The sequence below is a fragment of the Eumetopias jubatus genome, unplaced genomic scaffold, assembly GCF_037043125.1.
Source record: "Eumetopias jubatus isolate StellerSeaLion01/CBP00866 unplaced genomic scaffold, mEumJub1_p1.0 scaffold_1, whole genome shotgun sequence".
NCBI lineage: Eukaryota > Metazoa > Chordata > Mammalia > Carnivora > Otariidae > Eumetopias > Eumetopias jubatus.
In genome coordinates this window covers 54,990,523-55,013,810 of record NW_028274807.1, presented here as the reverse complement: position 1 = coordinate 55,013,810, position 23,288 = coordinate 54,990,523, and the positions used below count along the sequence as shown (strand labels likewise).

General features: G+C 41.5%; 2 protein-coding genes across 2 annotated transcripts in view; both read left to right on the top strand.

The window, feature by feature from the left end:
* Positions 1 to 11,214, top strand: part of MORC1 (MORC family CW-type zinc finger 1) — a 176,459-nt gene extending 165,245 nt beyond the window's left edge. The window contains exons 26-28 of the mRNA XM_088022888.1: positions 3,051 to 3,245; positions 6,382 to 6,521; positions 11,082 to 11,214. Coding sequence (XP_087879014.1) covers positions 3,051 to 3,245; positions 6,382 to 6,521; positions 11,082 to 11,214 — 468 coding nt within the window. The remainder of the gene's footprint in view (positions 1 to 3,050; positions 3,246 to 6,381; positions 6,522 to 11,081) is intronic.
* A 511-nt stretch (positions 11,215 to 11,725) lies between these two features.
* The window catches only part of GUCA1C (guanylate cyclase activator 1C), a 34,235-nt gene continuing 22,672 nt past the window's right edge, over positions 11,726 to 23,288 (top strand). The window contains 1 exon segment of the mRNA XM_088022886.1: positions 11,726 to 11,929. Within this exon segment, the coding sequence (XP_087879012.1) occupies positions 11,726 to 11,929 (204 nt within the window).

Here is a 23,288-nt window from a genome sequence, read left to right as displayed (position 1 = left end):
GGTTTTGGGATCAAGGTAGTGGTGGCCTCATAAAACCAGTTTGGAAGTTTTCCTTCCATTTCTATTTTTTGGAACAGTTTCAGAAGAATAGGTACTAATTCTTCTTTAAGTGTTTGGTAGAATTCCCCTGGGAAGCCATCTGGCCCTGGGCTCTTGTTTGTTGGGAGATTTTTGATGACTGCTTCAATTTCCTTAGTGGTTATAGGTCTGTTCAGGTTTTCCATTTCTTCCTGGTTCAGTTTTGGTAGTTGATACATCTCTAGGAATGCATCCATTTCTTCCAGAGTATCTAATTTGTTGGCATAGAGTTGCTCATAATATGTTCTTCTGGTTGTTTGTATTTCTTTGGTGTTGGTTGTGATCTCTCCTCTTTCATTCATGATTTTATTTATTTGGGTCATTTCTCTTTTCTTTTTGATAAGTCTGGCCAGGGGTTTATCAATCTTATTAATTCTTTCAAAGAACCAGCTCCTAGTTTCGTTGATCTGTTGTTCTACTGTTCTTTTGGTTTCTATTTCATTGATTTCTGCTCTGCTCTTTATTATTTCTCTTCTCCTGCTGGGTTTAGGCTTTATTTGCTGTTCTTTCTCCAGCTCCTTTAGGTGTAGGGTTAGGTTGTGTATTTGAGACCTTTCTTGTTTCTTGAGAAAGGCTTGTATTGCTATATACTTTCCTCTTAGGACTGCCTTTGCTGCATCCCAAAGATTTTGAACAGTTGTGTTTTCATTTCCATTTGTTTCCATGAATTTTTTAAATTCTTCTTTAATTTCCTGGTTGACTCATTCATTCTTTAGTAGGATGCTCTTTAGCCTCCATGTATCTGAGTTCTTTCCCACTTTCCTCTTGTGATTGAGTTCTAGTTTCAAAGCATTGTGGTCCGAAAATACGCAGGGAATGATCCCAATCTTTTGGTACTGGTTGAGACCTGATTTGTGACCTAGGATGTGATCTATTCTGGAGAATGTTCCATGGGCACTAGAGAAGAATGTGTATTCTGTTGCTTTGGGATGGAATGTTCTGAATATACCTGCGAAGTCCATTTGGTCCAGTGTGTCATTTAAAGTCTTTATTTCCTTGTTGATCTTTTGCTTAGATGATCTGTCCATTTCAGTGAGGAGGGTGTTAAAGTCCCCTACTATTATTGTATTGTTGTTGATGTGTTTCTTTGCTTTTCTTATTAATTGGCTTATATAATTGGCTGCTCCCATGTTAGGGGCATAGATATTTACAATTGTTAGATCTTCTTGTTGGATAGACCCTTTAGGTATGATATAGTGTCCTTCCTCATCTCTTATTATAGTCTTTGGTTTAAAATCTAATTTGTCTGATATAAGGATTGCCACCCCAGCTTTCTTTTGGTGTCCATTAGCATGGTAAATGGTTTTCCACCCCCTGACTTTCAATCTGGAGGTGTCTTGGGTCTAAAATGAGTCTCTTGCAGACAGCACATCAATGGGTCTTGTTTTTTATCTGATACCCTGTATCTTTTGATTGGGGCATTTAGCCCATTTACATTCAGAGTCCAATTACTCCTCTTAATTAATAACACATGAAAAGCATAAATAAGGGCTCATGGGTGGCTCAGTCAGTGAAGCATCTGCCCTCAGCTCAGATCATGACATCAGGGTCCTGCGATTGAGTCCGTGAGGGCCAGGCTCAGCAGGAAGTCTGCTTTTCCCTCATCCTCTGCTCCTACCCCTGCTCGTTCTTTCTCTCCCTCAAATAAATAAATATATAAAAATATTTTTTAAAAAAGCATAAATAATTGGAGGATAAGGTACTGATATTAATCCAATAAAGTCAAGTACTTTAAGTAGCTTAATGCTTTTTAATGGGGAATTCGTACCCTCTCTCAACTCTAATAATATCTGTGCCTTGCTTGGGGGCACCTTGCACCTTCTCCCATAAGACACAATATTTGCATACTTATATTATCTCATTCTATAGACTGGAAGCTTCTTGAGGCCAAGGACTGGATCTTCTGTATCTTTGTGTCACCTATAACAAAATTCAGTGCCTTGAATTTAGGAGGTGGTTCGTGAATGTTAAATGGAATTCAGTATATTTAGAGGTTTTTGTTTGTTTAAAGGATTTTATAGAAAGAGGAGAAATGGATGTTTAAATGGGCTGATAAGGACAGTGTCTGGGAGGGGTCTGTAGGTATTAGTGAATATGGTGATGGGGGCGGGCAAGGGTAGACCCAGAAGACAAAGGAGACCATCTTACAGTTTTCCTAGCAGCCCAGTCATATCAGAACACAACAATCTCCTTATTTCAGAAACCTTCATACGTGTATCAAAACAGGATTTGCTCTGTATCTCTTTTCTCAGAATATCCCCCGGCCCTCTCCAAATGTTGACACAAGCGATTCATGTCATTTTGAAATTGGAGCGTTTGGCTTCTCCATTCCCTCTTTTACTCTGTGAGTGCCTTGGTCACAACATGAACTCGTGGGAAACAACCAAGACTCGAATTAGCAAGGGTCACATGTGTATGTCAACAACCATATTCTTTGCATCAGGACAAGGGACCCAAAGAAAGTGACAGGACGGGAATTCCTCTGACTGTAGCTTCTGTGCTTTTCAGATGCTACAGACATGAGTTCTAAATAACACGCCATCATCTGCCAGCAAAGCCCTGTGTGGCCTGCCATTCTGTCATTGCCTGTGAGTTCTGGTGCTGTGGAGAGGGGGTCACTACCAGCCACCCCCTTTGTGCCTTTTACACTCTGACATCACTGGTGGGCAGAAATTTCCAACCACGACTGGATTCTTTTTCCATTTCAAAGTGAGGGTCTCCAAGCTCACCGTGGTGTACTTCTCCCATCCTCATAGTTACTGGAGTATCAGACGTTTTTCCTGGTCTTTCTTCCTCTTCCATCAGATTGCAGGTTCCTTCAGGGTGTCTCCGTGTCTTAAATTTCATACACAGGTGTAGAGTCGACACTTGGTACATATGTGCAGAACTGGAATATGAAATCACTTTCTGATATTAGGGGGAAAAGTAATACTTGAAAAATATACTAAAACTGTTTTTAAAAACATGCCCAGATCCAGAATGTTTACATGGTCCAATATGAAAGAGAACTAAAGAGAAAAATGCAGTCCATTATCTATGATACAAATCAGAGAGGAGTGGTTAATGAAATATCTCTGGGACAATGTGAAGAAAAAAGAAGAATTACTGAAGATAAACTGAATAATCTTCGGGTAAAACTGGCCGCACTATTGCAGAAACTCCAGCTGGTAAGTAACAAAATTTGGAGTAGTAGGAATGTACTTTGTGGAGAGAGCACTAAGCTAGGTCATCCACCTGCTGGTTTCGGTCAGGTCATTTAACATAGCCCTGCTCTCCCTATAAGGATATTGAAATCGTAAATAAATGAACTTTGAAAGTACTCATGAGAACATTTTTAAAAGGTCTGTTATTCTCTCTCACAAAAATCAGAACTTTTGCTTGTGCTGTTGGTAGAGTTTGATCAACCCTGTCTCCTCAACAGTGTATTTCCAGTAGGAAATTTTTTCTAATTTTATCAGTCAACAAAGCATTTTAATTTTTATCTCAATACATAATTAAAAATGGGCTCTTCTAGTCTTTGAGGAGAGGTTAGAGAGGTCAGGAAACATTGTGTAAGTATGCTGTTCATCTTGTTTGGATGGACGAACGCATACAGAACAGGCCTCCTGTGATGGATTGAGCTAATGAGGGAAAGTCCATCTTCTTTCTACAGCATGTAGAAATGCTGGATATAATCCATAAAAAATTAAAATATGTATAGCCATGGTTGAAGAGTCTTTCCGTAGATGCTAGAAATAAATGGAGAAATCAACAGTGAGCCTAGGAAGCACATGGTATTTTGTACTCAGACACAGGCCCTGAGTCTGGGACAGGAGACAGGGCCTTCCTGGGCCATACAAGGTGAGAGGGCAGGAGCTGAGTGCCCCATGGAGAGCCCTGACTGAGTGGAGGGTTACCTTGCCCAGGAAAGGGAGTTAGGGAGAGACCAGAAAACGTGCACACATCAGGATAGTGCGTGATGAGCATGGGCTTTGAAGCCAGGCCACCTGGGTTCCAGTCGACTGGCTGTGAACATTTCAAGGTAAATCCATTTCTCCTTCACAAAATATACGTCTTTTGGGTTCTTTGGGATTTCTTGTATATTATTAAGTACAAAATGAAACTCAGAAAATATTTCTGCTTAATTTAAGTATACAGCAAAAATGATACCACCCTCCCCCTGCCTTAGGTGGCCTAGGCAACAGCTCTTGTGGTTCTTATGGCTGTAAAGGGTGGCAAATGCTTTTATGTGTGAAAGGTCTGATACAGAGCTTGGCACCATGGTACAGTTTCAGCGATGATGGTTGTTCTACTAACAAAAACTCGAGAGACCAAAGAAATTCTGTATCATAAAAATCGAATACTACTCCATATCAAAGTTCATAAAAATTACTGGTTTTTGGGTATTAAGGAGGGCATGTATTGAATGGAGCACTGGGTATTATATGCAAACAATGAATCATGGAACACTACATTAAGAACTAGTGATGTAATGTATGGTGACTAACATAACATAATAAAATAAAATTTAAAAAAATTATTGGTTTTCATAATAGCACATCTAAGTATGGCTAGGAGAAAAACATGAAAGAATGATGATTTGCTCTTCCTTCTATGCCAAACCCCTGGGTTTCCTGCACAGTAGCCAGAGAAGTTCTACTAATTTGTTTTATTCACAAAGTTTGGTAAGGAGGCAAGGGGGCTTTAGCCCGTAGAGTATATCTAGTATCATTGGAGAGGTACTCAAAGGACTCCTTGCCCAAATAGATTTACTCTCATCCTTGACTTCAAATTTCAATTTCTACTGCCTCTGATCGCCAGAGCAAGAGCAGAGATGAGAAATGAGGGGGACCCAAAGCAGATGGACCGAGCAGGCCCATGCAGAGGCTGGGGACAGAACCAGCCGGAAGTCCTTAGAAGGAAGTCTGGTTTGCCAGGCACAGAGCAGAGTCAAAGGATTAGACTCAACTGAGCAGATGGAAAGCTGTCAGTGTCAGAAGGGGTCACACAGGGCATTCATTGCTCAGGGCCAGTGAGTGTTTGAAAATCTAGGTGAACATGACTATCAGGTGAGCTTGTCTGTAGGTACAGGGCCCCAGTCACAAAGCTGGGACTCAGTACAGTCCAGCCTTGTCTGAGGCCTAGGGCAGAGGGAGCCGAGCAGAAGCACAGTTGATGGAACCGGGTGAGCGATGGAGAAGCTAGGATGGTGGTGCCACTGACTGGGAACAACATAAAACTGGAATTGTTTCTGAAAGGTCCTTTCTCAAAATTCTCTTATCCATCAGCCCAGGTTGGAGAGCAGGTTAAGCCCATGGCTGGGCTTGAGGGAGTGAGATTTAATTCTGTAAAGAGGGAGCATTTGTCCAGCTGTTCCTGGACTAAGCAGCCCAGGGAAGGAGAGTATGAAATTGCCCAAATAGAGAACTGGGGGAAAGGAGAGAAAAGGAGACAGAGGAGGGCGGCAAGCCAAGGGTTGGGGGTAAAGATGCTGCAGAGGAAGAGAAACGGCAGAGAAATCAAAATCTGCCTACTCATCTGTTTTGCCTAGAAGGCTAAAGAATAATGAACTTTTATTTTAAAGAATTTCTTTATTTGAGTGAGAGAGAGAGCACAAGGAGGGGTGGGGAGCAAAGGGAGACAGGAGACTCCCCACTGAGCAGGGAGCCCGACATGGGGCTCGATCCCAGAACCCTGGGAACCTGACCTGAGCTGAAAGCAGCCATTTAACCTTCCGAGCCCCCCAGGCACTCCAGATGCATGAACTTTTAAAATGGGAGACGAGTGACGCCTGGGTGGCTCAGTTGACGAAGCATCTGCCTTCAGCTCGGGTCATGATCCCAGGGTCCTGGGATCCAGCCCCGCATCCTGCTCCCTGCTCAGTGGGGAGCCTGCTTCTCCCTCTGCCTCTGCCCCTCCCCCTGCCTGTGCTCGCTCTCTCTCTCTCTGACAAATAAATAAAATCTTCAAAAGAATAAAAAAATAAAATTAAAAAAAATGGGGAGACGAGAGTCTATTACAGAGAAGGACAAGGTGGAGGCGGAGTGGCTTTAGGAATATGACAAGTAATTAAATAGATGGAAAGCCAGTTGAGTCTAATCTCCACTAAGGAAGAAAAAGAAATGACCCAAGTTCCTAACTGCTTGTGTGCACAAAATGAGGTTAAAGGTGAAAATATTTTAAAAGATGAAAGGCATTGTTCCAGGGCAAGGTGGGTTTTGCTGCTGCAGGAACCGTAAGGAGGACTGTTCTGAGGCCACCCATATTACAGGGGTGCAGCCTGCAGCTTCTTGGCCTGCTCTGATTGTTGATTCTCTTTTCCAGGGTAGTCCAGCAGGAGACCAGGAGCAGATTGACAGGTATTTAGAAGCTTTGCTTAAAGAAGATAATCCCCTTTTCCGGAATGCTTTAAATAAAGTGACTACAGATGTGGGACATGGTCTCCCTTTAGAAAAAAGCGGAAAGTAATTCTCAAAATTAGAAGTCAGAAAAGATATTCCCTTTCAAAATGTTAATAAGACAAAGAAAGATTCTTTTCAAAACATATTTCCTTTTGTACTCTGTTATTGTACGGTTTGTCCTGTTTAATCCTAAGAACATTGTGTACTTTAGAAATAGAGACTGATTTACAATGTGCACATTTGCAGTCGGTTCCCTAACTCTTCCTGTTATTTCAGACACTGTTCTAGAGTTCTCCAGTTCCCACGTGAGCTACTAAGAAAGACAGAAATGTCAGTTAGGCTTAAATTCTGTTTTCACTTAAAAGACTATAAAAACTAGAAAACAGTGGTTTTCAAAATCAGTGTACAAAGGGTACAGAATCACCTCCTCTTAAAACTTATGTTGAAACAGAAAGACACTATGTCCATGACAGCCAGTACTTGGTAAAGTAGAAAATATAAATCCTCAAAAACTATAAGATACAATTTATATGATAATCCTATTGTTGAGTTCTAGTACAAGTACATGTCTTCTAAGGACCGTGTGAACACATACTACACATACGTAAGAGTTGTTTTTGTATTTTCCTTGCTAACAGATTATTTTTATTTGTTTAGAAATAACTGCCATTTTGGAAAAAAGCAATAAAACATTTAATGTTGGTGGAATTGTAGAATTTTAATTTTACGTACATACATACAGTACAAAATTCAGAACGTGTGAAATGGGGTATGGTGGAGAGTCTGCACCCCATCCTTGTCTTGGACACTTAACTACTCCTCCCCAGAGGTGTGCTTTTACTAGTTACTTATGAATCCATCCAAAAACAATCAATGTCCATAAAACCATATAAGTCCTTATACAGGTATAAATACAAATGTAATGGCATCCAAGATTTTGTTGCTTTTTACAGTTAATATACCTTTAAGATCATTCCATGTCAGGCTCAGTACATGGAGAGTCTCTCATTATCTTTCCCTGCTCCTTATTATTCGATTCTGTGGACATGCTAGAATTTATTTAATTATTCTCTTACCAATGATCCCTTAGATTTTTTCCCATTCTTTTGGGTTTATATGCACAGGTCTCTGTAAATATGTTTATTTCACACACGTGCAGGTATATGTTAAATAAATCTCAGAAGATGAATTGCTGGGTCAGAGGGCATGTATGTTTTATTATTAATAGATAGTGCCCAGTAGTACTCCATAAAAAATTTATTAATATACATTCCCACAGCAACATGAGTGCCTGTTTCCTCACACCTTCACCTACCCAGTGAATTATCAAACTTTTTTTTATGTTGCTGACCCAAGTAGGTAAAAAGTGGTATATCCTTGTAGCTTTAATGTATATTTCTTATGCTATGTGTAAGATTGAGCATCTTTTCATGTTTAAAATTCATTTGAATTTTTAAATTTGGCTTTTTTTCCATTTTTCTATTTGGTGTTTTTTTTTTTTTAAGATTTTGTTTATTTGAGAGAGAGAGAAAGCGTGCATGAGTGGAGGTGGGGTGCAGAGGGAGAGGGCAGGGTATTCAGTGCAGGGCTCGATCCCAGGACCCTGGGATCATGACCTGAGCTGAAGGCAGATGCTTAACGACTGAGCCACCCAGATGACCCGGTGGTAAGTATTTTCTTACTGATTTGTAGGAACTATTTTTATGTTAGGGAAATTATCTTTTTTATATTATATGTGTTATGGCTATTTTCTCCTAATTTTTTTAAATTTTATTATGTTAATCACCATACATTACATCATTAGTTTTTGATGTAGTGTTCCATGATTCATTGTTTTCATGTAACACCCAGTGCTCCATTCAGTACATGCCCTCCTTAATACCCATCACCAGGCTAATCCATCCCCCCACCCCCCCTCCCTTCTAAAACGCTGTTTGTTTCTCAGAATCCGTAGTCTCTCATGGTTTGTCTCCCCCTCCAATTTCCCCCCCTTCATTTTACCCTTCCTACTATCTTCTTTTTTTTTTAACATATAATGTATTCTTTGTTTCAGAGGTACAGGTCTGTGATTCAACAGTCTTACACAATTCACAGCACTCACCATAGCCCATACCCTCCCCAGTGTCTATCACCCAGCCACCCCATCCCTCCCTCCCCCACCACTCCAGCAACCTTCAGTTTGTTTCCTGAGATTAAGAATTCCTCATATCTGTGAGATCATATGATACATGTCTTCCTCTGATTGACTTATTTCTCTTAGTATAATACCCTCCAGTTCCATCCACATCATTTCAAATGGCAAGATTTCATTCCTTTTGATGACTGCATAATATTCCATTGTGTATATATATATATATATATATATATATATATATATATACCACATCTTCTTTATCCATTCATCTGTCGATGGACATCTTGGCTCTTTCCATGGTTTGGTTATTGTGGACATTGCTGCTATAAACATCAGGGTGTACATACGCCTTTGGATTACTACATTTGTATCTTTGGGGTAAATACCCAGTAGTGCATTTGCTGGGTTGTATAGTAGCTCTATTTTCAACTTTTTGAGGGGCAGAAGACATGAACAAACATTTTTCCCAAGAAGGCATCTCCTAATTTTTTATTGAAAAAAATTTTATGGTGTTTTGAGCCATATGGGATTAAAAAATTGGGGGGAGGGGGTTAAACTCCTTTTCTGGTTTTGAGTCATACTTAGAAAGGACATTCTAATGTTAAAAGTATAAGGAAATTTTACTTTGTTATAATGACTTTCATCATTAAATTGTTAAATCTTTGATTCATCTAGAATTTATTTTCGTGAAGGGAGTAAGCTAAAAATCTATGTTTCCAGATAGATACAGTTTTGTCCCCAAACTATTCATTGAATAACCAATCTATTCCCCACTGATCTGCAGTGCTATCTTTATGGCATGTTAAATTCCTATTTGCATTTTGGGCCAAGTTAAAAAAAAATTTCCTATTACTTTTCATTGATTGTTCCAACTTTTCTCATGTTGTTGGACCCATGTTGTTTTGGTAGGGGTAGTCAATAATTTTACATTTCAGAATTTTCTTTTGTATCTTTGCATGTTTAATTCTTATCCAGACTTAGAATTAGCATTTTTAGTCAACACCCACCCCTCAAACTTTATTTGCATTTTGTTTGGTGTGTGGTGGTGTAATAGATTAAGGTAGAATTGCCTTTTTTTAATATCAAGTCTTTCTACTGGGACCAAAATATGGTTTTCTGTATGTTCAGGTCTTTATGGGTGCCCTGTATTAGCATTTAAATTTTTTCTTCATATACGTCCAGCACATTCTGGTTAAATTTATTGTAATTTAGATATATTCTTTGACCTTTTAGAAATGAAGTCTTTTTCCCATTATCTTATAGCAGATTAATGTTTTATATACTTTTCTGAGTTTGGGATATCAATATTGTATCCAATATAAGAATCCTTATACTATCTGTAATAGTTTTAAATATTTTTCTGTATCAGCAAGTAATCATTATGCAGATTTTTAAAAAAGCATCATTTATATGAAGAAATACAGTTTCTGGGCCTCAGGTCCTCGTATTCTTGATTTATCCAAAAATCTTCCTTCCACAAGAGATTTCCTTTGCCCCTTGAAAACTTTCATTATCTTTCTCTTCCATCATCACCAGCCATTCTTTTCTTAATCTAAAAATTGGTGATTAATAAATGTTAATGGTGATAAGAAGTCAATGCCTCTGAACATCCTTTTGGCAGACATTTAGAAAGAATCTGCACAGGAACTTCCCCAGAGAATGGTCTTTGAAGATCCTAACAGGATATTCCTTATATTTCCTATCAGGACTGAATCCTGATCAGCTCATCTTCTTTCTTTGTCCTCCACATGAGGAATCTCATCTACTCTAATGGATTCAAGTAACAAACATCGGGGTGCACATACCCCTTCAGATCCCTACATTTGTATCTTTGGGGTAAATACCCATTCCAAGTGAATGAGTTCCACATTTCTATAACCTTATTGAACACCTGTTATTCAACTGTCATTATGGAATCAACATTTTTCTATTTTAAAGTCTACATTGGTATGTTTGAAACAAAATCAATCCTATATACCCTAACTACCGCCACCTCCTGTCAAGGCACTTCATTTAGGCCCCAAAGGCTCCAGTTCTTGGGGAACCTGGGGTTTTAAAGAGGTAATCAGTTAGGACTAAGGAATAGGGACTAAGGCAGAAACCAGACTTAGGAACTGAGTCAATATGAGAATTGGGGGGAAAATGGAGTAAGGTTAGGAGAGGAGAACCAGGCTTGGGACCAGATGACCCCCAGGTGGAAATAATGGAAGTCTGTTATTCCTCTGTACAGCTGGCAGCAAGATTGGCTTGAGGACCACACAGGACAATTCAGTTCCATTACCGGACCATGGATATAGTTCTTAGGCTCATTCACTCAATTTTCAAGTCCTTTGCAATTGGGGCTTGACTCAGACAAGATCTGCTTGGGAACTGGAGTGGGACAAAAGGAGCAGGCAGAGGGCATGGGTAAAAGACAGGAACAGCAAAAAAAAAAAAAAAGATAAGAACAATGCCTGAAGACACAGCTTAATGTGTCCTTTTATCTGCAGGCTGCACTTTTCTGCCTACCGCACCTACAACGTTTTTACTACTACTAATATGGTTATTTCTACCCATTTCCCTCGTCTGGACGTAGACCTCCTTTACACTTTAACTGTACTCAGATGTATAATTTTTCTGTGATTTAAGATTTTTTTTCATATGAATTTATCTTCAAAATATTTATGTATGAAAAGGCAAATATTCTTACTATTATTTTACAGATGGGAACACTGAGCCTGTAATGTTTCAGTGCAGTAAGTGCAAACAAAACCTTGAGCCCAGGCTTCCTGATTGCAACTCAAGAGTTCCTTCCATGAGACCCCACTCCATAATGTAGGCATAATTTATGGCTGACAATATGGCAAAGATTACTTGCTTAAAATATTGCCTCTGCTCTTCACAGAAAACTGTATCTCTGAATGGCAGTAAGTGCAATCCCATCAGTTAGTGATAAATGACCTAGTCTTAAAACTGTACAGATGAGTTAATCTCACTGGCTTTCTATTCTTATTTAGCCTATAGCTGTAAGAGGTTTAGAGTAACTCTCTAAAGGCATATGTTAGCCTCCAGTTTTAGTGAAGAGTGAGGAACTAAATCGGTAGGAACCTTACATGAAAACAACCTGAGAAAAAGCTGAAGACCGTGAATCACAATGGGAAATAGCAAATCCATAGCTGGTGGTCAGACAGCAGTTCCTGCTAAAGAGACCTATGTGTGGTACAGAAAATTTATGAGGGAATATCCATCCGACCTGCAAACACTGCATGAATTTAAGACACTCTTGGGTCTGCAGGGTCTGAATTCAAAGGCCAACCAACATGTTGATCAAGTCTATAATACCTTTGACACGAACAAGGTAAGACCTTTACTTTTTATTTGGCTATGGTTCTGCATTGTCCTCTTTTTGAAAATTCGAAATAGCCCGAGGTAAAATGTGTGCATCTCACCGAACAGGGAGCTCTTCCGAGAACCCACAGCTTGTTGGTGAGTGAGTCATTAAACACATTTAGCACTGACGGCATGAAAGTAATTGGGAACTAGCCTCTCCGCCCTTGGAAATGTTCTGCATGTAGGGAGTTATTTTAACACCAAATTAAATCTCGGCATGGAATTCTAATGCTATCGTTTAAATAAATCTAATAAGTGCAGATTGATTTACAAAGACTGTTTTCAAAGTATTTAATGCGTTGGTGACATTTTATAGAAAAGCAAATTACAGGAATCTGCTTTAAAAAGTGTGATTGCATCTAGATTGGCAGGTAAAATCAATACAAATTCGCCAACATGTTGTTTGTACCCAGAAGCTGGACTGCTGGAATACTTTTTCATATCTGACCAATTTACTTGGGGGAAAAAAACAAAACAATTTAGCTTTAAATTCAGATAAATTTTAGTTTCTAAAGATTGTGACTCAACTATTGTCTTGAATTTACTCATTCCTGAGGAGTTGCTGCACATTTAATTTTCAAGACTTGTAAAAATACAAAGATGAGGGGAAAAAAATTGGGTATAGAAAAAAATAAGCCAAAAAAGTAACAATCTGACCTAGCAGGCTCAAATTCTTCCTGCCTAATTTTCCTTGTGCCTTTCAGTTATTTTTTTACCTGTATATTTCAAAATGGGCTGATGCCATCTAGAATGAAAGGGAAAGGGGAAATATTGCTCATTGAAAAATAGATGACTTTAGAAGGTTGTGTGTGAGACTAGATGAGAAAGAAGTGATAATTCAATACAATTAAAACAATTGGCTGTCCATTGGGATGTATGGAGTCTAGCACAGCCCTTTGAGCTCTTTTCCAAATCAAAACAAAAACAAAACAACAACAAACCAAAACAGCAGATGACTTAAAAGGAGGTAATGGCCAGGAACTGGGGAAAATGAAACCTGTGCTAAATTAACAGCTATTTTGGTTCTAGTAATAATGTTGGGAACAGATTTCTTTTAGGACATGTTCTTTGTTTTTTTTTGTTTTTTTTTGTTTTGTTTTTTGTTTGTTTTGGGGGTTTCCTTTTTTTTTAAATGTAAGGTCAATTAATTAACATGTAGTGTATTAGTTTCAGAGGTGGAGTTCAGTGATTCATCAGTTACATACAACACCCAGTGCTCATTCCATCATGTGCCCTTCTTCATGCCCACCACCCAGTTACCCCATTCCCTCTCCCTCATCTCCCCTTCAGCAACCCATCTGGAATAAATAGCAAGTAAGAGGAAGTAGAAGAAAGGATCAGCCACCTGGAGGACAGAGTCATGGAAAGTAATCAAGCCAAGCAGATGAGAGGGGGGAAAATATGCAAAATGAGAATAGACCCAGGGAACTCAGCAACACTGTCAAGCTTAACAGTCGCATGATAGGGATCCCAGAAGGAGAAGAGCAAGAAAAGGGGGCAGAAGATTTGTCTGAAGAAATAATAGCGGAAAACTTCCTGAATCTGGGGAAGGAAAGAGAAATCCAGATCCAGGAGGCACAGAGAGTCCCCAACCAAAGAGGTCTGTGCCAAGACACAAAGTAAATAAGATGGCCAAAAGTAGTGATAAAGAGAGAATTTTAAAAGCAGCAAGAGAAAGGAAAGCAGGTACATACAAGGGAAACCCCATACGGCTATCAATGGGTTTTTCAGCAGCAACTCTGCAGGCCAGAAGGGAGCAGAATGATAAATTCCAACCGCTAAAAGGAAAAAATCTACAGCCAAGAATACTCTATCCAGCAAGGCTTTCATTTAGAATAGAGGGAGAGATCGAGTTTCCCAGAAAAACAAAAATTAAAAGCAAAACCAGCCACATCCCTGTTGCACACGATGCCATCAGCCTGTGAGTCCCAAATTCACTGTCCAGCCGCCCTCCTGCCTGAGTCAGCATGCATGGCCTGCCACCTGCTCAATGCCAAGTCAACACGCCTTCACCTCAGATTGCCAAGGGCTCAAATTGACACTCTTCCCCTCAAATTCCACCCCCTGTGCTCAAGTTTGTGCACATAAGTGGGCATAATTATAACAGCAGAATGAAGCAGCCCAAACATCTATTTCTGTGGAATATAGAATGGATAAAAGGAGTGTGCTAGGCTGAGAACATCTCCAACAAGCACATCAAAGAACAATACATACAGCATGATTCTGGTTAGTAAAAACAAAACAAAACGAAAAACCTGGAAAGAATAAAACAAGATGAAACCAGAGAGGGAGACAAACCCTTAATAAGAGACTCTGAAGCATAGGAAGGACATGTTCTTTGTTATCAAGCATGAATGATGTACTCCCTGCTTAGCATGACAGGGTCTCCCTCCTCATAAATTTTACTTAGTGTAGATGCAAACAAACAACAGTTCTGCCCCCAAGGAGATTACAAATCAGTGGGAAAATGAGACAGATTCTGCTTTTGTTCTTAACGTTGAACTATGTTCTAGATAGGCTATAAGCTGAATGCTTGTGTCCCCCCTGTTAACCTTAAAAGTAAAACTGCCAGTTATTTTTACCAGCAAAAATGGGATTATTTGGAAATAGTAGAGAATTGCAATTTTGGACAACCAAGCTATGGCAGAACCACAGGCATGTCTGCAGAACAAAGGAGAGGAACACTCTTGTACAGAGGAAAGGGTGCGATTGGGAAGACTTTTATAAACAAAAAGTCGGTTGGAGTAAACTGGGAGTTTGAAGTATAACGGCTTTTCATTGTCTGAATTGTGACGGTATCTCATGGGCTGGACGGCTGCGGAGTGGGGGTGGGGCGCTTCTTTTCCTGCTGCTGGGCTAGTAAAGTATCCGCAGGCAAGATCCAGTCTCTTCCGGGTGGGTCTGCAATTGACTAGAAGTGGTAGGGCCTGAGAGCGCCCCCTGCTGGCATCCTGACTCCATTCTAAATGAGCTTTCCTTTTTTATTCGTCGCACGCCCAAATTCATATGTTGAAATCGAACCCCCCTCCCTCCCGCATCACCAATATGATAGAATTTGGAGGTCTTTGGGAGGTGATTAGGTCATGAGGGCAGAGCCTTCACGAATGGGCTTAGTGACCTTATAAAGAGACCCCAGAGTGACATAGAAGACTGGCTGTCTATGAACCAGTAAGTGGGCTCTCACTAGACCGGGAACCAGCCTGAGCCTTGATCGTGGATTTCCTCGCTTAGAGAACTGTGAGAAATAAATTTCTGAGTGCTTTAAACCACCCAGTCTATGGTATTTTTGTTACAACAGCCCGAAGTGACCCAGACAGGGAACTGTGTTCATGTTGGCATGTGGTCTGTGTGTCTCTGCCTATGTGTGTGTGTGTCAGCTCCTTCTCTCCGCCATCCTACATGTTTTGCTCTTCGTGTGGCGGCTGCTATCCCACTGTGCCCGCTGAAAGCCGCCTCGTTCACAGCGGAGGTCTGTGGTTCTAGAAGGCAGCTTCTCAGGCTCCGGCAGTCCTGCTGGGAGGTTAGAAGATGACCTGTTGTCAGGGTTTCTCAATTATTCTTCCAAGTAGCTGGTGACCTATCCCAGGCCAGAGATTTTGTTGTTAGCCCAGTGTTTGTGGAAGCACTGCGTGTCGGTGGTTCCCGGGTGAGAACAGGAACGCGGGAAAGGGAGCGCTGGGTAGAAACAAGAAGTGCTGTCAAAATGAGGCAGGGGCAGTGGTCAGCCAGGCAGTCTGCGCATGCGCCATTGGAATGGCCTCTCCGTGACAGCCCGGGGTTGGCCAAGCCCACCTCAGGAGCTTAAGTTTTTTGTGGTTGTTGTTCTTTTTTTTTTTATTTTTACGTATTTATTTGACAGAGAGACACAGCAGAGAGGGAACACAGGCAGGGGGAGTGGGAGAGGGAGGGAGCAGGCCTCCCGCCGAGCAGGGAGCCCGACTCGGGGGCTCGGTCTCAGGACCCTGAGACCACGACCTGAGCCGAAGGCAGATGCTTAACAACGGAGCCACCCAGGCGCCCCAGGAACTTAATTTAAATGACTCGCAAGTTCTGCTGGTGTTCGTGATTTACCGTAGAGATTTTGTGTTTGCTTAGTGAGCAAGTGAATCTAGGCGGTGATGACGGATGCCACACAAAGTGTGGGGGATCTCGATATAGAATCAGGTTGTAAAATGAGAAGAGTGAGGATTGTTCGTTATCAAGTGAAATGATATGCAGTTATGCACAGGAAAACAAAAAAAGCCATATATTTAATTAGATTGATAAAACTATCAGCTGTCCAGAATCCTGGAGGATTTACTCTTTCTGTGGAGCTTCTCTACGGTTTTAACTATTCTGGATGGAAATCATTCTAAAATGCATTTCATACTTTTCCTGACTCCTCAAAGTGCTGGTGAAACGTTTTTTGATATCAGAGTCATTATCATGAACATTGGTTGTTACATTTTTGAAATACCACCAAGCACCCATGCCTATTGAAGTTGCTGGGGCTAAATTTCCTGATGCCGAAAATCATGAAAATATATGCTTTTGTTGTGTTTGCCTTTTGTTGTTTTTCTCTTTCCCTGCTGTCGGACACACCTTTCCCAGCTTTCTGATTGTTCTGATAATAATGAGCTTCCAATCTCTTTTTACACTGTCATTTCTAACCTGGTTTTGTTATGTACTCCAGTTAACTAAACCTGTTGGAATCATGCTTCAAGTAGAAATAAATAGATCCTAAAGTTTAGAGCATAAGGTTTGTAACAATTCCTGTGGCTAATCACACACCCTTGCAGGCATCTCCTTGTCACTCCTCAACGGTAGTTAATTAACCATAGTTAATGCTTGAAATGTGTCTGATGGTGTTCTAGGGACGGTACATAGACTAACGCATTCAACATCGCAGTGATAATAGAACCTACTTTACAGTAGCGGCCATGACATTGGCACCTCAGATCTAACCGGAAGGTAATTGACCAGGACCCCAGGTGCATTGCTTTGAAATCCTTCACTGCATGCATTGAGTCCATGCTTGGTTTTAGATTACCACCAATGATTGAGTGAGGCAGAAATAATAAGGCTAACCCATTTCTAAGACACAGGATTCCTTTGTCAGCAGGCTTTGACTCAAGGATTCCCTGGTGGCTTTGTCAAACCATTGGTTTCGGGAGTGTCTAGGACACTTCCATCCAAACTTCTTTTACACCCTTCTTCAGCTGGGTCAGATTAGCTCCTTCAACCTTTCCTGACTTCCTTCCTGTTTCATTCCAAATAGCATTTCTTCAAATAAGATCTTTAAATTAGGATTAATGGGTCTAATATCCAATGAATAAGAGTCACAGGAAAAGAGCCCAGAGAAAATGTAGTTATAACAAAACAAAGCAGAAAAATTTCCCAGACCTATTAGACACATGTTTCACAAGGGCCCAGCACAATAAGTAGAACATCAACCTACAGTGCACATGGAGAAATTTTTTTAAAGAGAGATAAAAAGATCCTAAAATCTAAGAAGGAAAAAAATTATATATATATATCACATCTTTATCCATTCATCAATCAATGGACACTCTTGCTTCCATATCTTGGCTATTGTAAATAATGTTGTTATAAACATAAGGATGCGTGTATCTCTTAAGCATATTTTTTATCGTTCCTTGATTTGAGTTTGCATCCAAACAAGGTCCATAGGTGGAAATTGGTGGCTATGACTCTTAAGTCTGTTTTTTTTCTGTAATAGTCCCCTAACCATCTCCTTTCCCCCACCCCCCATTTATGCCATTCATTTGCTGGAGAAAGTGAGTCATTGGTTCTGTAGAATGTTTTGCATTTTGGATTTAGTTGATTGCTTTCTTGTGCTATCTAGCTTTCTAGTGCTATCAAGCTGTCTATTCTTCATATCCATAGAAACTTGAATAGATTCAGATTCATTTCCTTGGCAAAAAATACTTTGTAAGTGCATAATTACTGGTTGTCACACTTTTCTTGGATTGTCCATTAGTTTCAGGAGGTGTCAGCCTGATAATGATGAGGCAGTTATTAACTCCATGTAAAATAAGGAAGTCCATAATTTTGGTACACCAACGGGCTATACGGAGAACAAAATGTACTAGTCATTAAAATTAAATTCTTGACTACAATTGTGAATATGGAGGAAGAACTATGGTGTGCTCAGAAATGTTTAATAACTAGTTCTCTGGGGGGGTGGGGGAAGCCCTGGTAACCTATGCTGATTTCCATGGTGTAAATACTCCCACCATGGCCAATTTCAACCTACCAACCATTTAATAGTTGGTCTGCAAACTTCCTGAAAATTTAACAATCAGCTCGCACCAGCAGATAGAGTAGGTGCGAGGACGCTACTTGGATATATATGGGGTCATAGAACTAAATACTTGTCATTTGCTATAACAGGAAATTAAACAGATAATGTCTAGAATTGATAGGTCTAAAATGTCTAAATGTCTAATGTCTAAATGTCTAATTTATGTGTGAATGTCTAAAACATCAGTAGAATAACCATCATGACAAAGATGTAAATAAAGGCTAGAAAAAATAACCAGAAAGTTCAAAGTTTTACATTATACACCTTTTCATTTAATTAATTAAAAAGTACGACACGGTGTAAGTGTGTGGCTCTTGTGGTCTGTGTTAAACCCGCACAGGGTAAGACGGCAGGACTTGAAGTTAGATGGGCTCCCGGCACTGACAGTGTCACCTTGACTTTAATAGTCCCCTAACCCTCCCCTCCCCCACCCTACCATTTGCGCCATTGATTTGCTGGGGACGGTGCCCCACTCCCTAAGTGGATGAGAGGCTGGGGAGCATTCCAGCTGGGTCTGGGCCAGCACAGATATTCCACAAACAAGAAACACTGTGAAAGTGATGATGTTGCTGGCTCTTGGCTCCTACAAGGCACTGTTCTTGCCTCAGCATCCGTGGGCTTCACCTGGAGATGGATGCAAAATGCCCAGTTCCTGGGAAACTGCCTCCCATCCAAGGCATGAACCTACACTCTGGGCTCTATGCATACAGACAAAATTGAACTAACTTGGGCTGTGCTGAGATCCAGCCATGAGAGAAGCGCCCAGCACTGCTGTGCATCCTGTACCTTTGCACTCTGGCTGCCCTACTTTCTTCACACGAGATCTGCCATTTGCTCTGCACCTCTCCTCTCTCTTTTTAAGTGCAAGTGGTGCGTGAATTCATCCTTGTGAAACAACAGTGCAAAACATGAACGATAAAAACACATTAATCATCCCCTTCAGATCCTGCATGCTTCCCCAGACCAGGAACCTACCATGGCGGCATTAAATAGGTGTTGAACAAATATTTACTGAGTGATTGAATAAAATAGTGACAAAAGGAGTATCCTCACTCATATTTGCACTTTTTTCTCCTTTCCATTCCTCTCTCTCCTTCCCTCCCTTTTCTTTTCATATTTATCCCAAGGAGGGCCACTATGTCTTCCAAAGTCTAACCTAGTTCCCAATTAGAGTGATTATCTCAAGGGAAATTCTAAAATTTCTTTTCTGCCCCATAGCTTTTAAGAATTTCAGCTCACACACTCAGGCATTCAGGAAATGTAACTTTAGTTTTCCATAATGGAGTTAATTTACATTTTGAGCCCCCATTTTACCAAGGAGTTCTCCCCCTTCCCAGGGCTGCAGGTAAAGCCCATGGGTGCATCGAAATCGGTATTAACCCGGGGCAGAGGGGCAGCTGTTCACACTGGTATTTGCTGAGACTGCATCTCTCCTCACCTCCTGCCCCACTTGCAAGGCCCCTGTCTGCCTGGTGGGCCTCATGGGTCAGGTTCTTTCTGAGCTTCCTCATTCTCCTAGGCACAGAAGCCTCCTCGGCTGGCTCAGGACTGTGTGACCAGATTCTCCATCCAGCCCTTCTTCCCAAGCCCAGTGAGTGAACCACGGGTGCTTCTGTTCTTCTATCCGCCACACCCACCTGGTATATTTCCTGTCACCCAGACCTCCAGCCATGCTTGGACCTCATAGAGCAGTGCCCTTTCCCCATTCCCGTTCCCCAGAGTCTTGTAATTCTCTCTTCTTTCCCGAATCCAGCCTCTGGAATCTTGATCTAGTTTGGAAGAACCCAGGAGAAACTAGAGAAAACTGGCTCTAATTACGTGTTCTTTCCAATCTTTTGTTTATGCCATAAATTTTATGCTCTGAATCCTAAATGGCTTAAACTATTGAGAGTCAGGAGCTAAGAATGAACTTGATTTCCTCTTTTCTGCTACAGTGACTTAACTCTTAGGCAACGAAAATCTTCACTGACTGTGGGAGGGCTAGATGATAGAAGAGATTAGCAGCGGCGTCTGGGTGGCTCAGTCGTTAAGCATCTGCCTTCCGCTCAGGTCATGATCCCAGGATCCTGGGATCGAGCCCCGCATTGGGCTCCCTGCTCTACGGGAAGCCTGCTTCTCCCTCTCCCACTCCTCCTGCTTGTGTCCCCTCTCTCGCTGTGTCTCTCTTTGTCAAATAAATAAAATCTTGTAAAAAATAAATAAAAATAAACTAAAGAAAAAGAAGAGATTAGCAGAAGAGTCACATCCTCAATACACCCCATTATTATCCCACTGCATTTGCAAATATTTACTGAGCACCTCCTTGTCCTCAAAGGAGTTTAGAATCTCGTGGGATGGTAAATGCCTCCTCAAGTAATAAAAGGTAGTAAAGAATCGAAGACTGAAGAGGGCAAAGCATACTATTTAGTTGCAAGATTCTAGATGGGTCTCAGGTACTCTAGGCTGGTTTTAAACCCTGTGCGGGGATGTGATTGATGGACCAGCTTCTCCCTAGACAGGCAGGCTGGATGGGGGGCAGGAGACTCTCCAGTGCTATCCCAGCAGGACAGGCATGGTAGAAAAAGCACACCCACATTTTGGAGTGGTGTGAGGATGGGGGTGAGTAGGTAGGTAGGTAGTAGACATGACTTTCTATACCCCCAGAGAGTTTAGAATCTGGTTGAGGATAAAAGTTATGTGGTGACTAAATGCCCAAAGCATAAAATAAGGCAGCATAACAAACTATAGCAGGACTGCACTATTCAAGGTACATTTATTGGGATCCAAAGATGAAACAAAAATAAAATGTAGAATTAGGCAAGGCCTTTTGGAGAAATTGAGGCATTTTGGGACTCTAGAAGAAGGGAAGAACTTGACTTATTACCCGTAAATGCTAACACTTACTGAATGCTTCTGTACCAGTCACTGTTTTAAGCACTTCACGGTCATTGGATTCCTCACAGAAATATTATATACGTAGCTACTATTTTTCACATTCGCATTTTTCACATTCACATTCCCATTTTCCCAATGAGGACACTGAGGCACAGAGAGGTTTAGTCACTCTTCTGAAACGACACAGCAGAATTGGAATGCTGGCGGTCTGACTCCAAGGGCTGCACCGTAAATTGCTACGGTGTTCCACCTTTAACAGAGGAGTTGAGAATTTCAGTGAAGAGAACAGCTCTCTCCCAGGTAGGAGAGGGGAGGGTACGTGGGGAACTCACCAGGGCAGAGGGTCACTGCTAGAGCAACCCTGGCGACCAAACATGTCGGCTGTCTCACCTGTGTCTCTGCCATGTCCGGACAGCGCATTGTTGCCACTGCGTGTGTTCTTACGTCACAGCTGAGCAATGAGGCACGCCAAGCACCGAGAAGCCCGTAGTGACTTGCCTGGAGAATCTCAGAGCAGAAAGTGAGCCCTCGGCCCTCTGGCTGCCGGTGACATTCTTTCTCTCTGATAGGCGTGAAGGTGAATGGATGGCACTCTGGGCCACATCTAGGCATCTGGGCTTTATCCAAACAGAGTGCCATTGGGAGCTCCGAGATCAAAAGTGCTCTGCCCCTTGTAAGACTCTGAGGTCTACAAGTGAGAGAAAATGGTTTCTTTGAACTTGTGGGTTTGAACTCAAGCCATAAATGGAGTGATGGTTTAAGCCAGAAAAGCTGTTGTGAGCCCTAGGGGACGTTTAAAGGCTAGGAGAAAACAAAACAGCAGGGCAAGTTTTCAGGGTATTTAAATTCACCTCCTCAGAAAATCCTGGGAATCAAGGAGGGAAGGCAAATGATTTCTTAGAAACGTGGGTGATAACTGTTACAGAAAGAGAAGTGAGGGTAAGTAGCAAGCTGGGGGATCTAATAGATGATTACTACAATATATGTGCTAGTTTACCTATAAATATGTTCACAAATCAAATCTTAGCTTCAATGTTAGCTTCCTTGCTATTTTTAATGCGCCTTTCTGTGAATCTCTGTACCACGAAGCCCAGGCCACCCCCAGGGCGGTGGAGGCTCTACAGGAGGGGTGAGGCTGCCGGGCCCCTGTCCCAGCTCTGACCCTTACTGTGTGTGTAATCTCGGACAAGGCTCAGATAGCCTCTGTGTGTCAGGGTCGTCAGTTCTAAAACCGAGACAAGACTTAGCCCGCCCACACTATCCCTGAGCTCATGTGAAATAACATAGGAGAAAACTGGGAAAATGTGCACGATAGCCCACCAAGGGATGGTGCGTTTATCTGTAAAATGCAGTTAACTCTGATCTCAGCCCCCACGGGTCTGATAACAGTGAAGATTAACTTTATTCTTTATCAAGCTCAAATTCGATTTCTGATTGAAAGGGTGTACCTCCAGGTGCAGAGGCTGCTTGCCCACCATTTCTCTTCTTTAACTGACCCCAGTGCTGTAGATGGTCATTTGTGCTGTTTGGGGGCACATTGGCCCCTTCAAATGGTTGCCATTCACAGAATGAAATTAAGTAAATGGGAATCATCTTTGAGTTTCAACGGTCTTTTCAACCCGGGATAGCTGCACGGGAGCTCTGGCTCTACTTGAAATTCACAGGTGACCTCTGGTTAGTTGGTTCCTTAGCTTCCCTCTGTGTGAGAACCCTTGAAAAATGGAGCAGGCAACCTGGCTTTTAACTTGTGTCGTAATTGCTGCCGCTCATTAACCCCCTGTCTGCCCTGCAGCTTCTGACACTGTATCAGGTTGTCTGGCCTGCAGGGTGACCTCCATTACTGCCGCTCTTCGTAAGACACATTACTGGAAACATGACCATCTACTCTAGCCCACAAGGCTGCAATCTCTTAAAGGGAAAGACCGAGCCTACTGCTTCTGAACGACCGACTCAGAAGCTCTCAGGAAGCATTTGTTGGTGATAATAAAACACCTCATCTTTGGTCAGCACTTTGTAATTTACAAAACATTTTCATGTATAACATCACTTATCAACATGTTGCTTGAGCTTCTCACAGAATTTTACCCGTTAAAAACATCAACTGTGCCTGCTGACATACATTGAAACGTAAGCTGTTGTAACTCGTGTA